At 31.6% G+C, this 22843-nt stretch overlaps 1 protein-coding gene across 6 annotated transcripts; it reads right to left on the reverse strand.

Annotated features, from left to right (window-relative positions):
• Positions 1 to 7159: 7159 nt before the first annotated feature.
• On the reverse strand, positions 7160 to 22705 carry LOC106872668 (ras-related protein Rab-30). 6 transcript variants are annotated; one of them, XM_052972482.2, is made up of 7 exons: positions 22567 to 22704; positions 22347 to 22456; positions 21884 to 21927; positions 16782 to 16876; positions 14963 to 15046; positions 11227 to 11410; positions 7160 to 7611 (listed from the first exon to the last, which is right to left on the reverse strand). In XM_052972482.2, exons 4-7 carry the CDS (start codon positions 16866 to 16868, stop codon positions 7361 to 7363), a joined length of 606 nt encoding a protein of 201 aa, XP_052828442.1. In that variant the 5' UTR covers positions 16869 to 16876; positions 21884 to 21927; positions 22347 to 22456; positions 22567 to 22704; the 3' UTR covers positions 7160 to 7360. The 6 variants fall into 6 exon arrangements, with proteins under 6 accessions (XP_052828442.1, XP_014775223.1, XP_089217904.1 ...); XM_014919737.3 differs by lacking the exon at positions 22347 to 22456 and having other exon boundaries at positions 22567 to 22705; XM_089361778.1 differs by lacking the exon at positions 22567 to 22704 and having other exon boundaries at positions 22347 to 22473.
• Positions 22706 to 22843: the final 138 nt, after the last annotated feature.

Raw genomic sequence — 22843 nt, forward strand, 5'->3', positions numbered from 1 at the left:
ATTTTATAATAATGTTCATGGGTTGTACAGATATCTGATTGAAAAAGCTAACTGAAGTTGTTGGAAAGAAGAATTTAAAAAAAAAAACATCAACACAAACTGGAAGTAGTAGACAAAGTTTTAATTCAAGCAACTTTATTTTTAATTCAAAACAGATTCGAAATTAATTTTGATAATTAACAACTTTTTTTTTTAACATTCAATACAAAATGATATCATACAACCAACAAAATATTAAAAAATAAAGTAGAAATTTTGGCAGTTTAGAACAATGTAACTCCATTGTGTAAACAGGAATTAATTGACAAAGGAAAAATAATACTGATTGTATTCAGTTATATAATTAATCTCATCAATATTGTAAGCAATTATTGAATAATATGGAACTAAAAGACACAAAAAAAAAATATATGTATGTATATATACATAAACACTGTGCTAGCTCTTTTTCATTGGACTGACTAGAATAAAGCATAAACATGTATCGAATAAATATGCATAAAAAGGGAAATTTTAAAATCACAATTTTATTGGCATATTAAGGTGAAACCATGAGCATAGTAAGCAATCCATTGTGGTTATACATAGACAATACAAAGCTACATACAAGGCACCTATTAATGCTTGAGAATCACATTAAATAGGCATATTGACAAACTTAAAAGGCTCAAAGTTTTTTCAGTAAAGCCACTGTATATTTTTCATGCCTTCAAAAGTAAACTTTTGGGCATCATTTATTCAAGTAATCAGAGGAAGATTATGTCTGCCACTGGTCATGTAAGTTTTAGAATGTGTTTATATGATAAGAATACAAAAAGTTGAATTTCTTTTTTTACTTTTCTTCATCAAAAATAGAATAACATTTGAGTATATAAGTTAGAGAGAATATAAATTTAAATGAAAATTAATTTAGAAAACACAAAATAAACAACAACAAAAAGAGATTGGTTTTTGATGGTTTCTTTTTTTTTTTTTTTTTGAAATTATGAATTCTGAAATTAAAAGTAATCTATTTGACTAGCTTTCTCAAGGTGAAAAAAAAAAAATTAAATAAATAAAACTCAAACGATTTAAAAAAATACAAATAGTAGTATTATAATAATTAAACTACAATTCTACTATTTGAAAAAAATATTTTAAGATATATTTGGTAGTTTGAATCACCATGATCATTTTCGATTTGTTTGGGGTTTTTTTTTGTTCTTTTTATTCATATTATGGTTCAGATGATTTCACTGAGTCAAGTCCCTGGATATTTCCCCTAAGTCGGTTATAACTTTAGCTATCACTATTGATCATTAACAACATCTATTACAATCATCATTACTATATGACTATATATAGTAGTAGAACTTCAGACAGAAATTTGGCAAGGTGGAAGAAAACTGCTTTGGGCCCCAGACAAGGTGAGGAAGAGAGGGGATATTCTCAAAATTCAAGGAAGCTGTGAATTTTTTATTTTGTTTTTTAAGGGAAAGGCTCAGCAGGCCCCTCCTTGGTTCTCCAAGCCCCAAACCAAAGTACAGGCTGAAGCCCAACCCCTGATAGGACTAGAATAGTATCATAATTTTGTTGTCAGAACCTGACATCCATAATTCTTATCTCATTTACATACAGCTCATTCATTGGATACAAATTAAGCATGTGACAAATTACAATCATTCTCATTCTTTCCTTTATTGAAGATCAACAATTTTTATAGGATTTTTTTTACTTTGAAATTATGTTTTTAAAAGTAAAATGATTTTAAAATAAGAAAAAAAAAAAGATACAAATCTATAGCCAACAAATGTAAAAATTTACTCAATCTCATTTAAATTCTTACTGCAGAAAAAATTTTATATTCATCCACTGGTTATAAATCTACCATCCTTATGTATATCACAAAAATGTTTCAAACAAATTCTTTGGTTTACTTCAGGTCCTCACTAATATAACATGCATCCCACACAGTAATGTATCACATCCAGATATCAATATTAAGCATTATTCCAGTAAATAAGATGGTTGGATGTTGCATTTCATCCATATGCATTAGATACCATAACTTCTACAATATGTAGGTGAAGTCACCAGTGCATGCCAGAAAGTTAACAGATTAATGTTTATCTCACATGAACTCTTACACCTAATGACATTACATGCACTTCCATTTTTTTCTTTTATACATTTCTGAATGTCACTCCATGCTTTAGTGGGTAAAGTGGAGCGTGCTGTCCAAAATATAGCAAATTATCAAGTTTTGGCAAGCTGATGGGACAGTGCTGGTCAACTGGAAAGCATCATGGATTCAGTTTTCTACTGTGATCCCATAATTCAAGATTAGTGTAAAAATTCCTCATAAACTAAAATATTAAGAAAAAAGTGTCTACATCCCATAACTAAGATTCTTTAAATATAAAGTTACGAGATACCTGATATGATTTACATATCCACAGCAAGTTTTTTGTATCCTATGATTCCACTGTCTGCAGAAAAAAAAAATAAAAACCAAAACCAAAAAAATTAATAATAAAAACATTCAACAGTTTCTAGAGCTTCAGTGGAAACAGTATCCAGAAATATAAACTGAAATTGTTTTTCTGAATATAACAAAAAAACAAAAAAAAAACAAATGATTGAATCATATTTCATAGAAAAGACAATTCAATGCAAATTTTTAATTGTGCATAATTTTATTTCACAACTGTTAAACAGCATGCATTTGTTATGTCTACTAATCTTATTTTTGGTTTGTTAATTCAAATAAAAAGGAATGTACTGAAATTACTATCACAAAAACTTGAAGATTCAAACATTTTCTGCCTATAAATACACATACATACATATGAGAATAGCTACACACATGCATGAAAAAGAGCAGATTAATAAGATTCAATCCTTATTGAAAGAAAGCTTGAATTTATTTCTTAGCCTACACAGCAATCATTATCATGTTGCATACTATATATACCAGTACACACACACACACACACATATATACCCACAATGTCTAGTTATACACACACTGGTGATTAACTTGAACAGCTGCAGGAAAAACATTGGCAGGGAGCAATTTCAAATGGGCAATATTCTGACAGGGGAAGGACTAGTTGAATGGGAGAGATTACAACATGGGTAAAAAGGGGGAGGGGGACCAGGAGTTAAAGGAAGTATGGGACCAGCCAGGTCTGAGGTGGAGAAGCCACTTAATAGCAGTTGCAGAAAGGCAAAGTGAGGAGACAGTATGTCCGTAGTCCACAGACTGGAGTATGTTGGACTTTTACACACACATACACACAACATTTATTCAAACTTCAGTTATCACATCATTACAAGTTTCTTGTTCATGTTCCTCAGGCAACTGAGGAATGGAAATGAGAAACTACAAATAGTGACTAACACTTACTCAAATTAACACTGTTCCACTCTACTTAACAGAAATGAATACTACTTCCACTTCAATACAAGTTACTTCAGAGTGAATCTTTAATCATATATATCATTATGATAATATTCATCATCATCATGTTTATGGCTGCTTTCTTCTTTGCTTAGAGAAAGACGAGGCTTCTTAAAGCAATATTCTATGGTCAGATGCCTTTCCTGATGCTAACCCTTACTTTTTTTCAAATCAAGTGCTCTGCTGGTCTCCACATGTTAAATCACTGAATTGTTAATGATGGACATATACAAATACCACCACTAATCAAACAACATCAATGTAAATACACGGAGAGAAAAGCACACAAACCTTTACATCCTCATCCTTTAACATCTGTTTTCTATGCTGACACAGGTTGGACAGTTGAACAGAATCCAGCTAGCTGCAGTACTGTACAGTGTTCCAGTGTTATTGTCCAAGTTTTACTTACAAAATATTAGTCAAACTAAGCCTATAATAGAAGACACTTGCTAAAGGTACCATGAGCTCAAAACCATATAGGTATGAAGTGAACTTGCTTACCACACAGCTATGTTTATGTATATTCTTAATGACACAGCCATGTGCATATATATATATGTGCATATATATATATATATATATATATATATATATATATATATATACACACACACACACACACACACACACACACCACACAGTGGAATGTTTTAATCAAGGTTTCTACAAAACATAAGCACATCTGAGTCTGATGTAGTAAACTAAAATAGAAAAACCAAACCTGTAGAAGTTATAGAAGTCAGGTGGTCAGTGATAAATATGAAAATACAAAATGAATTCAGTGAGAGAGAGAGAGAGAGAGAGAGAGAGAAATGAAGAATGAAGAATTATGCTTCAGAGCCTGTGGCTGATAGTGTGTACCCATACATATTGAACTTAGTAGATGACCAAATGTTTGGGTAGTAACCTTCAAACACTATACAAGACAAATAATAATAATAATCCTTTCTACTATAGGCACAACGCCTGAAATTTTGGGGAGGGAATTGTCGATTACATTGACCCCAGTGTTTCACTGGTACTTAATTTATCGACCCCAAAAGGATGAAAGGCAAAGTTAACCTCAGTGGAATTTAAACTCAACATAAAGATAGACAAAATGCTGCTAATATAATAAATCATGATAATAAACTTCAATCTATGAGAAGGTTAGTAAATACAGGTAAGACATTATTTGAAGTTCAACATGTTAATTTACAAGAATATTGTTGCCTAAATACCAAATAGGTTATCTTAAAGAATAGCCTGCTACATTATTGGAGAGGTTCCAAAAATATAAAGAAATAAATACACATATACTCATACAGAACATATACATATAAAAAGTACACATGTACACACACACATCAAAAGATATGTGTGTGTGCATGGCTGCAGAGACTTGTATGTACTTAAACAAAGAGGCTCAGAGAGAGAGCAAAACCATAATGAGAGCTCTGTTGGTGCTACTGAAAAATTGAAGTGCATTAAATAAATTTTCTATGAATTGTCTGTTTGATGAAATGAGATTTCAACATTTGTACATTTAATAATATTCAGCCAAATGCTTTTGAAGATATTTCTTACAACCAACTGTTATATAGCATGAAAGCAGGAAGCAGAGTTTACATTTAAAAAAGTAGCTATGGTTCTGTGTAATCGATATTAGTATTATTTCAGTTTTGATTAACTTTTAAATGAAAATATTTTACTGATTTGAAACAAAATCTTATGAGTAGTTTTATATATATATATATATATATATATATATATATATATATATAAGAAAGAGAGAGGTATTTTGCATCAGAATTTCTATACTGGCATAAGTGAGACATTTTCAGTTGCTGTTGTTGTCCAAGAATATATACTTATATAGCCGGATGCTCTTCTTAATATTAACCAGTGAATCCTGAGGTAGAAACTGTTAATAGCTAGTTGCTGTAGAAAGATTTGAATGAAAAACCATCTGGTTAATAGTCCAGCAACTTAGCCACAAACATTGTGTGCCATTTTAACCATTTAACATTTTGATTCCAGTGTATGCTGTTTATAAATTACAAACAGCTTGTTCATCTCTTCCATTGCTAAATGTACAAAAAATTAAAAAAGAGAAAAAGCTGAAAGAAAACATAGTGGAATGCATTTATTTTCATTTTGAATATATACTCTTGTTTTATTTTTAATTCTTGCTAATTTACGATTTCATTTTTATATATTTGACTTAAAAAGGAAAAAAGTAAATCATTTTGAAAAATAAATAAAATTTAAGAATATCTAATAATGGATTTCTAATTTGGTACCAAGCCATAAATTTGTAAATAATTTAATCCTCTCATGACTGTATTTCTCATGAAATTCAGTCCGTGTTTCAACTAATTGGAAAAACCATCTAGAATTTAGCAAAAGGAATTTTATCACGTTTCCAATATTAAGATAATTTTTGGAACATAACATAAAAAATGTTTCATAAAATTATGATGAAAGGATCTTTTTTATATAATTAATTCAAATATGAATATTTTGGAATTAGATAATTTGAATCATAAAATCAGAGGCAATTCCAGGCCAGTTAGTATGAAAAGGGATTAATTCTCTGAACAATACATTACTGGTACTTGGCTTATTAATTCCCAGAGGTATGAAAGGCAAAGTCAATCCCAGAATATAAAGGGATGTAACTAAATACAAGGTATTTAGTTGAGTCATGGAATTTTTTTAAATAGAACAGGTGAAATGTGATCTTTCAGACAGAGCCAGTCTTTGAATTTTATTAAGGGTTTTTTTTTCTCCCCCTAATGCAGACCATCACTACTTTCCTCAAACTTTATATTTTTGTCTTATTATTATTTCAGCACTTTACTATTTCTGCCACTCTATGGCCTTTAAGACTTCTGAATTATTAACAGAAAATAATAAAATAAAATAAAACAACTTATTTTAAAGACTCATTATAAATTAAGAGTAAATTACAAAATTTTTTTTGCTAACAAATTTTTCATCTGATGCCTATTTTTCCATTATGACAAAGTAGTAAGGTCTACAAATCCAACTGTTTATGTGCATGATTACTTTAGAAAACTTTTTTTATTTGTATGTGTGGTTGCTCTCCTTAATATCTAGCTATTGTGTCATATAATGAGAGCAATACACACTTTCATGCTAGCTAGTCATATGCATTTCCAAGTTTACAACACAAATATTTGAACTCACGACCAATAGTTCAGTAACCACTTACCACAATCCGTCTGTCGGTATTTCACACTGTCAAAATATAACAATCTATATTAATGATAGAAATTTTTCATGAGTTATACAAGAATTTTTAAATGAAGCAACATCATTTAGTTTTTACCAACTATTTCTAAATTGTTATACATGCCAGCTTCCTATTGTTAGGTGTAGATATTCAAAAGAATTATATAAATAAGATTTAGTAGTAGGAGATACAAAATAACTTAGTACCTTTAGATACTATACTGAAAATAGCACTAATGTGGTATGAGCATATATGCGTGTGTGTGTATGTATGTATGTATGTATGTATGTATATATATATATATATATATATATATATATATATATATATATAACAGATGCGTTTTTTTTCATTATGTTGTTACTAAAATGTGAAGCAAATAATGCCAAAGCAATTTCAGTAATAGGTTGCTGGCAAGATATCACAGTGGAAAAAAAAAACACCTTTAGTAAGGAGTTATTATATTACAGCTAAGAAATATATTTCACTCCAGATTACATATATCAAAAGAAGGGCAAACAGACATCCCTGCAGAAATCCTCATCTAAACAGGATTTTTAGGTGAGGAAATAACATAAAAAGGACATTGTAAATGATAATTAGGGAACATAAAAACAAATCTTATTGGGTCTAATAGAACTGATGGATTGAGGAGGTTTCAGAACAATATATAAAATTTAAGCTTGACAACAACTGTAGCTAGATACTGGAGTTGTCTCCCCAGAGGGAAACGCTTTGTTATTATGAGGCCGAAGTTCATGAGCTTTAGCTTGTTTCGTCAGTTCTCGTGCAATATCAAAAAATAACTTTTCAACATTGTCAGCTTCTTTTGCTGAAGTTTCCAAGAAAGTCATCTCGTAACGATTTGCAAATTGTTCTCCTATTGTAGTAGGTATTTCTCTGCGATTTATCTGATCAATTTTGTTACCTACAAAGAAAAAGAAAAAAAGAAAAAACAAAAAATCAACTCTTATACAATAAAGCTATTTTTCTAAATTTAGTAGCATAAAAAATATTTCAGAAGCAATATGAAATACACAAGACATTCTTGAGCAGCCAGCATTTAATTCAAAAGGAATTATAATACCAAATCATTATTTGCAACCACTTCTTTATCTCTTGTTTGTTTCATTGTTTGTTACATTGTTTAACGTCCATTTTTTCATACTTGCATGAGTCAGAGTTTATTGAGATTTTCAATGGCCAGATATGCTTTTGCAGAATATTGGAAATGAATTTCACTCATGTATGACAACTATGACACAATGTCAAGACAATGAGGCATAAACATGCACATGCACACACACACACACACAACCTCCAATATATGTTGTATATGTATGTATATGTTTCTGTGTGTATGTTTGTCCCCGCCAACATCGCTTGACAACCAATGCTGGTGTGTTTACATCGCCCGTAACTTAGCGGTTTGGCAAAAGAGACCGATAGAATAAGTACTAGGCTTACAAAGAATAAGCCCTGGGGTCGATTTGCTCGACTAAAGGCAGTGCTCCAGCATGGCCGCAGTCAAATGATTGAAGCAAGTAAAAGTGTACAACAAAACTAAATACTGCCATGTATTCAGCTGCCTTATTCCCATTACTGTCAGTAATACTCCAACCAATAAAGGTCACTGGCTTTGCTCTACAATTTTCAGACTAATCAACACCTCACCTAAACCCTTCTTTCACACTTTTAGCCTGCCCTTTAATATGCTTAGTTATATTGTATAACTCACATTCCTTTCACTCAGCACTAGATGGAATCCTAAATTCCATCCATGAACATTTTTTTTTTTGTCCAGTCTTCTTCAACACAGCAACAACTGAATATAACCTCTCTGACACTTCAGTAATAAAGAGAAACAAAGGTTATTTAGCAGCTGTGTCATAAATAAAGCAGTGGTTTCTTTGTAAACAAATCTGTAACATGAAAATTTAGATTAATATTTTTGTTGCTCACTCATTCAGAACTATATTGTGTATACTTTAATAGGATTATTATGATAGTTTTTTATTCTAAAATAAACTGAATTCATTTTGACAATGTTGTTTGTTAAAAGTCTTCTTATCATCCAAAAATACTGTCATCAAATATGTCACCTTTGACTTCAATGCTGCTTATGAAGGCCATGTTTTTACCCCTTGTATGGAATAGCTCACTATAATTCTATTCTTTTAAATCAATTGATAACTTTTTGTTAGCTTTTAGGACCATATGCAAAGAAACAATAGTTAACAATGAAGTTTTTGTACTGATACTTAAACTAGATGTCATTTGTTGATTGAAGAACATATTTTTTTTTCAATGGTAGTATTGTTCTGTTAATGAGATTGCATATATAGATTTAAAGAATTAAAATTTAAAATGATAACAATCTCACAATTATGGCAGCGTCATTCTTGATTTCCATGTATGAAGGAGCTATTATCAAAAATAAGATTAATGTGACAGACTAAGATAATCAGAAAACAGTCATCACCACATTGTCATATTTCATTTTGAAACTTTTACTAACAAATTCATAATCATCTATTTGTGAAGAGAAGTCTCTATATAATAATCAATATAAATGTTGGTTGACTGGTTGATTTCTCCAGTCATGTTTTACATCAGAGAGAGAGAGAGAAAGAGAGAGAGCAAACAAGAAATGCTGAGAGGTGCAAGATGATTGGAGAGAAAGAATCAGAGGAGGGGTGGAGAATGAGGAAGAGAGGGAGTAAATGACAGTAGTTATGGGAGGAGTTATACAAATGAGGAATTTGTTTTAATTTTATTTTAAGATAAATATTTTTGCTTGAACATTAGTATTGATTTCATCATTTTGTATAAGTAGTCAAAAATTTGATAAAAGTTAAATTATATTTTATTGTATGTATGCCATGCTTCCTGATATTAGCCAGGGTGGTAAAATATACGCTTCAAAAGTCATGTCATATGTTGGGTAGCACTTTAGTAATTTAATATTCATTAAAGAATGAATCAAGCAGTTACATAAAAAGCTTTGCCCAAAGAGCCTGAAGTTATACCCAAACCTTACTATCAGTAAGAGTCTTCAATGTCTAGTAGTACTAGGAAAATAATCTTCCCTAATTTAAATAAAAAATTACGCCAGATACTCCTTGGATAGTGCTATCAATGACTGAAAATGGTAAACTAACAAAATATAATGTACAATTCCAGTATACTAATTGCACCAATGTAAATTGACAGTATAAATAACCAGAAACAGAAGACTGTGTTTTACTTCAGTGGCTCAGTAGAAAATTGTTCTACATGACAGAACTTAGTACTGAAAGTGAAAACACAAACAAATGACTATATAAATAAAATGACTATATAAATAAAACAAGTGAACAATTAATAGAATTGCTATCATTGCTGAAATGAAAGATAAAATAAATGGTAAAATTGTAAAATATATACTAAAAAAAAAAACACAATTAAACCTTGGGAGAGGCATTATGCTGGTAATAAACACACGCACTGGTTCAGTCCTTTATTAATTTATATAGTTTTTTGTTAAATTATTTCATTGCACTCTTGCAATCTCTTCAGTAACTTGTCTCTCCACTTCCATTTATTTTGAATATATGATCTGGCGTTGTTTTGGCGTTGTTCGAAACTGTTTAATTGTATTTCTTTCAACACACGTATCCACATCAAGAATCTTGCACACGAAATACACATACGAAATAAAAAATAAAAAAAAACAATAAACATGGCCAAAGCAAGTAGCATATCTATAATGACTAATGAGAAATAAATTGTATATGATTGATTAGATAATTTGAACATAGTAGAGAGTTTAGGACCACTGAGTTGAAAAAGTAAAAATGAAAAAAGCCAGTACATTCAAGCTGTTAAAAATTACATATATGTATATGTACACACACACACAACTACATCATTTTAACATCTACTTTTCCATACTTGTATACATTAGATGAAATTCACTTTGACAATCCTGTATTAAAAAAATATGTAAATGCATATTTCATGTTTAATCTGTCACTGCAGAAATAAAATTTAAGCATTCAATTCTCAGTTATCATCCTTCTACTGAAATCTTATCTGTTATTTAAAAGTAAGTCACTCAAACTTATCTGTTAAATTTTTCACCCAACACCTAAACCAACACCCAACACCTAAACTGAGTATCAAGAATTTCTATTATTAATAATAATTAGGGTAGCAGACAAATGCTTCAAACAATATTTTATAACAAACTGAAGTGAAACATTTACTAAAGATAGTCTCTTCACAGAAAAATGTTTACAAAAGATTTTCCTGTTGATAGAAAAAAATCTTTAAAAAGTGGAAAGATACTCGAAAGAATAACATCTCACTCATTAAAAGATGTACTTCTATCAGAATTGCTAGTAATTCTTATTGGGTTAATGCTGCCTAAGAAGGATATTACAATTAATTGAGAATTTTTGTTAGCATAGAGTATTCATTGGATCACTTCTTAATTTGATAATTAAATGATTTGAAAAGAAAAACATAATTAATGCTCCAAGTGGAAATAATTAAAACTTACCAACTAAATAAGTTAACACTTTGCTGTTAGTATGAGTTTCGATTTCATTTATCCATTGGATAAGACTGTCATAAGATGCTTGGCAGCAAACATCATAAACGACAATAAGAGCATTTGCGGATCTGTAGTATGACTGAGTAATGGAACGGAATCGCTCCTGGCCAGCAGTATCCCATATCTGCAGCTGTAAACAATAAATTATAAGCATTACACAAAAGAAATGGAAATTTCATTAGTTTAAGATTCTCCATGAAAATACATTTTATGCTGGATTCAATAAAAAAAACAAAAAAACAAACCATAGCTGTTACTCAGAATTAAGGCTGACTTGGCAGCATGTACCATGCTTTTGCTAATTGTTTTAGAGACACATGTAACCACAAGTAGACACATACTCTTTTGGTCTCATCACCCATGACCCAGCAGAACATCCTAGATGTGATAACTGGAGAAAGAGATGGCTGGCCTAGCACTGGACTAGTACTTATTTCTGCTGAATAGAATGAACCAGCCTTCCATGGTGCCACAGTGTGCTATGCAACCTAAGTATCGAAACCATAAGCTTATGACTGTCAGTTCAATACTACACCAGGTCACATGGTAATTATTCAATGTCAATAGGCAAAGAAATCTAATAGTAACACTTATGTTTTTCAAAGGACTATTTTACATAATTTTAAATACAATTTTATATTTTGATATCAATTTCAGTTTTGAGATACTGATTTCAAATATTCATTTCAAACCTTTACTAAATGATGACAAATAACTATATATATAAACTGTATGTGTCACTTAATTTGATGAAATTCTTTTAAATTGGAATTAATCTAATTTCACTTATATCAACTTCAATACTTATTTTAGTCTAAGGCGGCTGGGCGAAACGCTTAGTGGTATTTCATCTGCCCTTACGTTCTGAGTTCAAATTCCGCTGAGGTCCACTTTGCTTTTCATCCTTTCGGGGTCGATAAATTGAGTATCAGTTGCGTACTGGGGTTGATCTAATCGACTGGCCCCCTCCCCTAAAAATTTTGAGCCCTGTGCCTAGAGTAGAAAAGAATACTTATTTTAGTCTAGCACTTATTTTGTTAATCTCTGTTTGCCAAGATACTAAATTGTGGGACATAAAGGGACACAACATAGACATAAACATTGTATATGTGTTTTATCATTTACTTGTTTCGTTGAAACTGTGGCCAAGTGGGGGTACCACCTTGAGGGGTTCAGTCAAACAAATCAACCCTGTACATATTTCTAAGCCTGAAACTTATTCTATCCGTCTCTTTCGTCAAACTATTAAGTTACACAGACATAAACAAACCAACAGCACTTGTCAAATGATGGCAGGAGACAAACATACACGTGTGTGTGTGTGTGTGTGTGAGATGTGCTTCAACATAGCTTCCATGCACCAAATTCACTCACAAGGCATTGGTTGGACTGGAGGTATTGTAGAAGACACTTGGCCAAGGTGCCACACAATAGTACTCAACCATCATTTTATACATATATACATACATACACACACACACACACACACACATATAAATAAGGGTTTCTGACTATCTTCATTGACCAAATTTCACTGACAAGTTAATTTAGGCTCCAGTAAAAACAGAACCAAGTGACCAGGTGACAAAGCAATCTTCTTAACCACATAACTATCTCTGTAGCAATATACGTAATTTTTTATTTAGTTATATTCTTATATTTGTAATTTGTAAATTTCCTTTAAACTGTCATTTCAACAGAAAAACTTCTCCCAGATAAGTTTCAAATAATTGTATATGCTCATCTATATGTATTAATTTTAAATTATTAGGGAAGAAGCATTTTCACAAAAAAAAACTAAACAGAAATTATATTAAAATTGTGTTTACATTAATATTATTTTTGTTTTCAATCACATTTGCTGTAGTTAAAAAAAATGCATAGAAGCATTTGATGAGTATTCTACATGTACCCAAAGTCAGTGAAATAAAAAAAAAATCTTAATTCTACATGTACCCAAAGTCAGTGAAATAAAAAAAATCTTAATTCTACATGTACCCAAAGTCAGTGAAATAAAAAAAATCTTAATTATACCAGTTATTTCCCCTCTCCCTGAAATTGCATCTGCCAGTTTATAGGCCACTCAAATTTTTTAACAATCGAGTTTTAAGTTGGAGAATTTTGAATTCTTTAATAAAATTTAGAAATAGACAATTATATACACATACACAAGTAGATACAAAGACATAGAAAATAGAGGAAAACCTCTAAAATTTAAGAATGCAGCTTCTATGTACAGAATTCAACTTTAATTTGTTTACTTTATGTATAGATACATACTTGCATATATATATATATATATATATATATATATATATATATATATATATATATGCAAAATCATGTATAAACAAATCATGTATAAATAAAAACGTGCCGTTCCAGATATGTGAGTACTACACCAAATTTGCATGCATTTCAACCCTGTAGGAATCTGGTTACTGAAGTACAAAATATTTCTTTCTTTAAGTGAAAGCCAGGTTGCCTTCAAGAGTTTTGGTTAGAAGCTTTCAGAAAGATTGGAAACATAAGTTCAAAAATAAGTAATGAAAAGAGAACAGGTAATTGTTTATGAGAAGTACTATTACTGATTACAAAATTGCAATAAGTAAAGCTACATTATTTTCACAACACATTCTCTAATTAGAGTTTAATGGTAATTAAAATCTTGTTGGAGAAGATAGGAGTTCTCACAGAAGAAATAAATGGATATATATGATTGTTGTTACATGTATGCTATTATATGCAATGAACAGGGAGATGAGTTTAGAGAAAACAAAAGAGTAACTGCTTACATCATACCCATAAATATCAATGAATTTAGTGAAGAATACAAAAATAAAAAGGTTATTGGTTAAGAACAAAATTGGGAGAAAACAGACATTTATAAGATTCTAAAGATAGTAGAAAAGAGTTTTAAGGAATCAGTATCAACAGATGCTGATAGTATATATCTGATAAAGATACATAGAAATTTGGATATAAGCTACTGAGAGGCAGACATCATCATAATCATTTTAATGTCCTCTTTTCCATGGTTGCACTGGTCAGACAAATATGTTTAGGCAGAGTTTTTCTATAACTGGATGCCCTTCATGTTGCCAAACCTGAACTGTTTCCAAGTGAGATAATTATCTCCCAATCTGCTGAACAGCTCCCAACTCAAACATGCTTTTTTTACATTGAGAAATGGAAGCAAAAACATTTGTTAAAGATTGTTTCGTTTACAAAAATCGTACAACATGTCAAGACATGCCAGAAAGAAAAGATATCCTTTTGTTGATGGATTGCAAAGCAATGATACTGGCAGGAAGCCACTGTTTACAAACCAGTGAACACAAGGGAAGTCCATCCACCCACTCACTCACTCTCCAGGTTGAGCCACTACTTCTCTGCATTGGGAGGTCACAGCTCTGACACTATGGACATATGATTAGAAGTAATAGGAAAAAATCATACAATGAATTCTTGAAACCCAGCCATTTGGCTGGAGACCTAGGAGTACACAAATATTGAGATAGTTGGATAATATTCATAGTCTCAGTTGGCCACGTTTGGGAATCCAGATGGAAAATGTAATGATGGTTGCTTCTGATAGGATCCTATATAGGAGGTGTCTGAGGACTCTACCCTCACGAATAGTGGATGGAGAAGATGGAAGTTTTAAAAACACAATTCTTACCTTAACTTTATCCCCATCAATTTCAACACTTTTTATCATGAAATCTACTCCTATAGTAGCTCCCTGACCAGGTGGAAACAATCCCTGAAGTGAAGAAAGATAATTTTGATAAATGTTTATTAAAAACAATCCACGATGTCAAAAATAGACAACAATCAATGCAAATAAACATCATATCTTGTAAAAAAGTTGAATTTGGGAGAAATGCTGATGGTGAACACTGGCAAATAGTGTTGCAAAAAATTTAAACAGTGTACCCCGTGTAAATTATAGAAGCACAAGGTATGGGATGACAGGTAGGTCAACAGATATGCAGCAGATGCACAGAGACAAAAAGCATTAAGAACTCACAAAAAATAGATTTTCTAAAATGCTCAGAAGGCTCTCTGAAAGTAGTTGATAGCTTTTATTACTTAGGTGACTTAATTATCAGTAGGTGTGATTATTTTTGGGAAAACTTTATATCAAATTTTTGGGAGCTGTGGTGCTTGAAGAGAAGATAATAAATCATGGAGATTGTTTTGATGATTGTCAGCCAGCTACTGAGAATAAAATGAGTTCTTTACAAAACTTGCAGAATGAATTAACAATTGAAAAGTCTCTGAAAGTGTAAAGGGCAACTGTGCAACAAGGGTTGAGAATGATTAAAAGCACATAGTGACTAAATATCTCAAGTAAGTTTCAAGTCGTTTTTGATAAAGAGGATTCTAAAATTCTATATGCTCTTTTGTGCCAAGTCTTGGAAAACGATCATCTGTTGCAGTTATTCTAGAATCCAAGAATGGCATGACATCATTAAAGATGCAGTCAGTATCATACAGTATTGGAAAGAACACTTGCTGGCTTCTTTTTCAGTCCCACAGCATTAGATGATGCAACTGTTGATAGTTTATTTCAACAAAGTTCACTTCATCATATGCATTGTAAGCCTATGGAGGGTGAAGTAGTTCTGGCAATTAAGATCAATACTGGCAAAGCACCAGGATTAGACAGAAGTATCAACTCCAACAGAACTATTGCAAACTGAAGGTGAAAAGTTTTTGTCCGCCATACTTAATAACAAACAGCAGAAAAAGAAATCCTATACAAGTCTGGATTGATGAAATTTCTAGCTAAATACACAAAGGTAAAGAATCCAAATCTGTTTATAACTCTTGTGGTATCACTGTCATGGAATCCATTGATAAAAGTCTATTTAGACTGCTGTTCAGTTGGTTAATAAAAGACATCTAACCCTCAATGCTAACTGAAATACAATCAGGCATTATGGACAGGATTTTTCTCTGCAAGATAACTTCAAGAAAAATGCATTGAAGAGCAGATACAACTATATCAAATCTTTGTTGAATTAACAAAGACCTTCAATACTATTAACAAAAAGCACTGAAGAAAGTCCTTGGAAAGTTGGATTCATCATCATCGTTATTTAATGTCCATTTTACATGCTGATATGGATTGGACGGTTTGATAAGAGCTGACCAGCTGAAGAGCTCCATATCTGTTTTGGCATGGTTTCTATGACTGGATGCCTTTCCCAACATCAACCATTTTACAGAGTGCACTGGATGCTTTTACAGAGCACCAGCACAGGTGCTTTTATGTGGCACCAGCACCTACAAGCCCACAAGATAAGGGAGGCTCATGTCACATTCAGTAGGCAACTTTCTAATGAAATTGCTATAGAGAAAGGAGTTAATGTGAAATCCCAGCCTTTACACTAATTTTAAAGTGTACAGGGTACAATTAACAAAATGAAAATCTGATCTTCATGTTGTATATCATAGCAAGACAAAGACATTTATAAAGGAATTTAATTTACCTGTGTAAATCTTCGGACAAGACATGTTTTTCCAACACCAGCATTTCCTATTAGCACTACCTTGAAAAGGTATTTATAATCTTCCATGGAGAATTCTATAATAACAAATGACAACAACAACAACAACAAAAGAATATACAATGATAATAATAATAGAAACAACAGAATATAATTGCAATAATGATCAAATGTAACTACAGGTATAGAAGAAAGGTATGTTTGCTAACAGTTATGAACATTTTGCTTGGCAACAATGCCTTCACTAAGGATTTTTACAAATTAACTAAGAGATAATGATTTGGAAACAGAATTTCAACATTCTGACAGATGAAAACAATAACATTTGTAGCAAACAGAGCACATCAGCACTGAGAAAAATTTTAAGCAAATCAGATACCAGGCACCCATCCACAAAATAACACTCATCCTTGGCAAGCTGGAAGAAAATACACCTTACACCAGCTCCACTTTCTCAGACTCAATAGATGTACTTTGGGGCCCAGGTTGACGGGCTACCTGATGTAAAGAACTAAAATGTCTGAGAAAATATGTGCTTACCAATGAAACAATGCAAGCATTGTCCACCTATATTGTTCCTAACAAGAAGCATTTCTTCTCAGTTCATTTCTGGGTGAGATTTACCAAACAGGATATCACCTCATTGTGAAATGTGCTGATCTAATGAAATTGTTAGCCTCCAAGACCATTGGTTACAAATCTGACTCAAATCATTTCCAAAAGTCACAAAGATCCATGGTCCAGTATTCAACACCCATCCTCAAGGATAGAAAATAAATCACTAAGACACTGACCTATCACAGATAGTTTTCCAGCAGGAGGAATTGAACTCAAACTACAAAACCAATAAGTATATACTGTTGCTGTGTATGTTGGTGAATATATGACTTTTGTACCCTAGTTAGAGCTAGATGGCTTGATCATGGACACACATAACATTAAGAGGCAAGATACAAATAGCTAACTTCTGGCATTAATTAATACTCAGCCATTTGAACTGGCATTTTAGTTATTAATAACATATTACCAGTAATACTACAATATAAGAAAAAAAAGGAAACTAACAAACTTGTTAAACCTTGAAATAATGAAATGAGTACTTGAAAAAAAAAAAAAAAAAAAAAAAAAAAAACAGATTTATGTGACAATTAATATACTTCAAGAATAAAGGAAATATATTGAAAGAAAAAGAATTTTTGCAATATATAACAGAGAAGTTATCATTGAAAGAAGGTGAAATGACAAATTACACAAAAACTATGTCATCTATCAAATATGATTTTCACATTTAATGTCAATATTGATCTGAATTAGATCAATATTCACAATTTTCATATTTCAGACCCTATTATGAACAGCATATTGGCATAGTCATTGGAGCATTAGATAAAATGACTCACAATATTTGTTCCAATTCACTGTATGCTGCATTCAGATCTCACCAGTGTGAACTTTGCATTTCATCCTTTTGGGCAACATGCAAAAAGCACTGGTGACACAAAAAAAATACTGGTGCCTGTCTCATGTGAAAAAGTGCGGGTGCCACATAAAAAGCATCCAGCCATAAAGACTATGCTAGAACAGACAAAGGTGCCTGGTGCAGCCCCTGATCATACCAGCTCTTGTCAAACTGTCCAACTCATGCCAATACAGAGTACTTGTGAAAGCTATAACCCTTCTGAATTCAAACCTAATCTGTCACCTGGTTTAACTCCACCACCTGACATTTTGGGTACCTGTAATAGAGTTCATGCAGGTGCAAGCTTTCAAATCTGGTTTCAGGTTTGATATCTTCAAACGTTCCTCCTACCAATCTTGGAAGCACTGTAAAGTGTTATGAGCATTGCTGCTCTTGTTGACTAAAAGATTCTAAAAAAGGGGGAAAAAAATGTTCCTAAAATCTGTCATTATCTCTTTTAAGTGTCGACGTTTGCTTCCCAACCACATGGTTCCAAGTTGAGACCCACTGTGTGGCACATTGGATTGTCTTCTACTATATCCTTGGGCCAACCAAAGCATTGTGAGTGGATTGGATAGATGGAAATTGAAAGAAGCCCATCATGTAAATATATATGTGGGCGTGTCTTTGTGCCTGTGTTTGTCCCCCACTGTTACTTGAGAACTAGTGTTGGTGTGGTCCTCCAACATGTTGAGTCCTGTCAAACCGTCCAATCCATGTCAGCATGAAAAACGAATATTAAATGATGATGATAAATATTATTCTTAATAGTCCTAAGTCTGAGTTTGTATTTTACAATGAACACGAACGTTCCTTTCACAGACTCCAAACACACTACCATTCATGGTAACCAGACAGAAACGTGGGTTTGTATGGTTTGTTACGAAAAAAAATTGGGTTTATGAGTGGAATGGTCAAATAAGAACCTATAGAATTTAAACCATTCAGGTCATAATATACTTAGACAAGGTTGAATATACATAAAGCTAACAATTGTTTTCACAATAATTTAAATACGAATCTGGACGGTGTGAAAAAAAATATTTGCATATGTGCTATTTAAACGAACTAATTAATACCAATGAGGTCTGTGATGGACAAGTTGGTTAAGCATCAAAGAAAATGGGAGATGTTGAGCGAACTGCCACTTCTGCCAACAATGTTAATGGTTATCTCTGCATCTGAATAGCAGATTGTGTAATTCTTGAGTGTAAAGTATGAAATAACAAAGTAAAGGTAATGAAGAGGAGAAAAACCTGCAGGTCAATGATCGACTGGATATAAGGTTTCAAGTTTCAACTCTGCAATAGCTACTGTACACTTGTCTCCCAATAAGATACATATTCCATATGCAAGTGGATAGTCATTTCATTTTTTCAAATAAACATTTAAAAAAATGTGTGTGTGTGCGTGCGTACACACACGTATACACCTGGTGAATTCCGAAAGAGGCTTCACTACATATAAATACTGCATTGCATTATGTATTAAATCAATCAATCCCAATGTAAGAAAAGACAATAATAATAACCTTCCGTTCATATATTAAGCTAGGTAAAACAGGAATAGAAAAGAATTACCATTCAATGATAACAATCTGGTTGACTGTCGACTATGTTATTTATGACGAAGTATCAGAGAATACTTTTTACATCTAAAAAAAAGCCAGTAGACTTTATACTATTAATCTTTAGACTATCCTATTATATGACACTTGGTTAAAAAAAAAAAAAAAAACTGTTCAAGGCAATTTTAGAATGGGCTATTCGCAATTAGGATTTGTAGGGAACAGTGATTCTCCTTGAGTGCTAAAACTAAACCTTTTTGGAGGAATTTAGTTCTTTCGTAATCCTTTTGCACTTTCCAACTTCAGAGACAACCACTTTCGGTGTTTTAAAAATGGTTAAAAATAATCACTTTTTTCAGCTTACATCATCATCATGAATTGTATTTTCGCTGATCATTTTTGTCAGAATATTTATTGCTACTTAGCCTCGAGTCAGTCCTGACCAGGCAGGCTTATCATCAAAAGCGTTCCAGCCGTAATCATCCCGTCTCTTGTATATTTTAGGACTACGCTATCCAACGTGTCTTTCCGATTTCATGATGGTATGAGTAAATGGAGGAAGATCTGGCTGTTATTTCTAGCATATCGAGCAACTACGAAGACGATCCCTCATCTATCTGTCCCTCACAAATATACATCATACATATACATATTTGGTCCCATTACACATTTGTTTATTTCCATTCTAATGTCCTCTTTTTTGCCCTTGTAGAAAATAAAGTAGTCGTCATCGTCATTAGATTTCCCTCGTTAAATTTTCGGCAACAGAATTATTATTACCATAAATGTCCATGTGAACCCTGAAGAAATTCTTATAAATCAATATATGTAATGTATTCAACATTACCAAACATAAATGTATTGTTTATTGCAAAGCCTTATTCGTCGTTACCATTATATCACAACCACTTCATCCCGAAAATACCGAAAAGACACAACTACAAGTTAACGTGGAAGCCTCTATGCGGTAATTCAACCCGCTAAAAACAGCATCCAAATCTCTCTAAATCACACATTTCTGCATTATGAAAATGAAAATAGATATAATTGATAATGTAGAAATATATATATATATACACACATACACAATAAAAAAAAAAGAGATTCAAATAGGAGGGTCACAGAATGCTTTTCATCATAGGTCTGTCTGCTCGCCCATGGTAAAACCTATGGTTAAATAATAAATTCTAAAAGAAGCCTTTTTTTTAATATTTGTATTATGCATGTCACAATAATTCAGTGGTATTCATATTTAGAATCAATTACCTATTTAACTTCAATCTGATATATATTTTAGGGTTCGAAGTTTATAATAATACGACCTATACTACTGGGTTATTTCTGAATGTGGACGAGCTCTATACTGCACTACCACGTTCCTAACGAAATACAACATAGATAACTATATATATATATATATATATATATATATATATATATATATATATATATATATATATATATATATATATATATGTGTGTGTGTGTGTGTGTGTGTGTGTGTGTGTGTGTGCGTGTGCGTATTCATTACTCGCAATAGTAAATAATTATAGGAATATCTTTCTACCTTATTTATATTATACGCACACCTATCTACCCATATATATATTATATATAATCTATAGCGGTGTATTTTATGTATGTATGAATTATTAATATTTTCAGTAGAATGAATCAAAATAGGTATTAAGGCGAAAGAAGGAAAAAAGATAACCAAGTTAAAAATTTGTATTTGATTTGTTCTGATACACACAAACACACGCATAATTTATTTCTAAAATTAAGTTACAGCTCACAAACTGACAATAGAGATATATATCCAAGAGAAGTAACAACGTAGATGAATATTTGCGATGTTTAGGTTTGGGGGTTTTTAGAAAAAAAAGCTACATTATCATTTAAAAATATATAAAATTTAAAAGGCAACACACCCACTTCGTCGTCTGCTCACATCCCATACAGACACTATAGCAAAAGCTTAATTGATTAAACAATTAATTTAAAATGTGGTTAGCTAATTTAATAGATAAACAAAAAAAAAAATCACAATTGACTTACCTTATGGAAGATCTTCGCGAAAAATAGTAATATTCCTGGGGAAGCTGTACAAGAATTTAAAGATCAATGAGAAGGGTGATGATATAAGATATTAAAGGTTTATATATAGGGACAATCAGAACAGAATCATATCAAGAATAGAAGATAATGTAGCACTAAAAAAAAAAAAAAAGCTGTATTAAAGCATAAAATATATTTTACTTTTAATTATCAAACTATATATATATATATGCACACATACACACAGAGGCAGACAGTCAGATGTTTATCTTCCAGAAATAGGTCTAACAAGTTATTGAATGGCTTTTGTAAATGAGGCGTAAAATATCGAAAAACATAACATTACTGAACGTACATCGAAATAAATATATATCTAAATAATGTTTATGGAATCATATAAAAATGGCGTTAACCTCTCACACTGACAATAATTTTAAATAATATTGGCAACAAAACAAAATACCAGAGATTCACGGTGACCAAAAAAGTTCGGCAGTAAATCCCGTTAGCTTCCGGTTTTTTTTAACATTTCTATATTTGACGTTATAATTTTCTGTTCCTTTTGAATTTAAACTAGAATAAAAATAAGAATATTTTGTTTTTGTCAATATTTTTTTAAGATCATGAAAATATATTTCTTTTCTCGCGAACTAATTTTCAATCACATATGTAGACTTATTTACCGCAAAAACTGTATTAACTGTTCGTTAATTTGACTGAACTCAATATATTTTAAAATATCGATAAAATTTCATTATAAACTGCATGAATTCTTAAACATTTTATCTTAAATAGAAAAAGAAGTAGAGGCGAGTATTATTCTATTAAAAAAGACATATAATGATTCCAAGAATTCAAGAGAACTTCTTTCCTTAAAATTTATTTCTTTACAATGGAAGGTATTTTGAATCACGTGTGCAAACAATATTGACCAATGAGAACGTCAGTCGGTGATTCTGC

Source organism: Octopus bimaculoides, chromosome 13 (genome assembly GCF_046866305.1).
Source record: "Octopus bimaculoides isolate indiv1 chromosome 13, ASM4686630v1, whole genome shotgun sequence".
Lineage (NCBI taxonomy): Eukaryota > Metazoa > Mollusca > Cephalopoda > Octopoda > Octopodidae > Octopus > Octopus bimaculoides.

Bases quoted from the DNA above. Each gene is read 5' to 3' on its own strand.
- LOC106872668 (XM_014919737.3), bottom strand. From the start codon at position 16,868: ATGGAAGATTATAAATACCTTTTCAAGGTAGTGCTAATAGGAAATGCT. The intron at 11,411-14,962 runs GTAAGAATTGTG...TATTGTTTACAG, and splicing joins TTGATGGGGATAAAGTTAAG to CTGCAGATATGGGATACTGC. The intron at 7,612-11,226 runs GTAAGTTTTAAT...TTTTCTTTGTAG, and splicing joins AGTGTTAACTTATTTAGTTG to GTAACAAAATTGATCAGATA.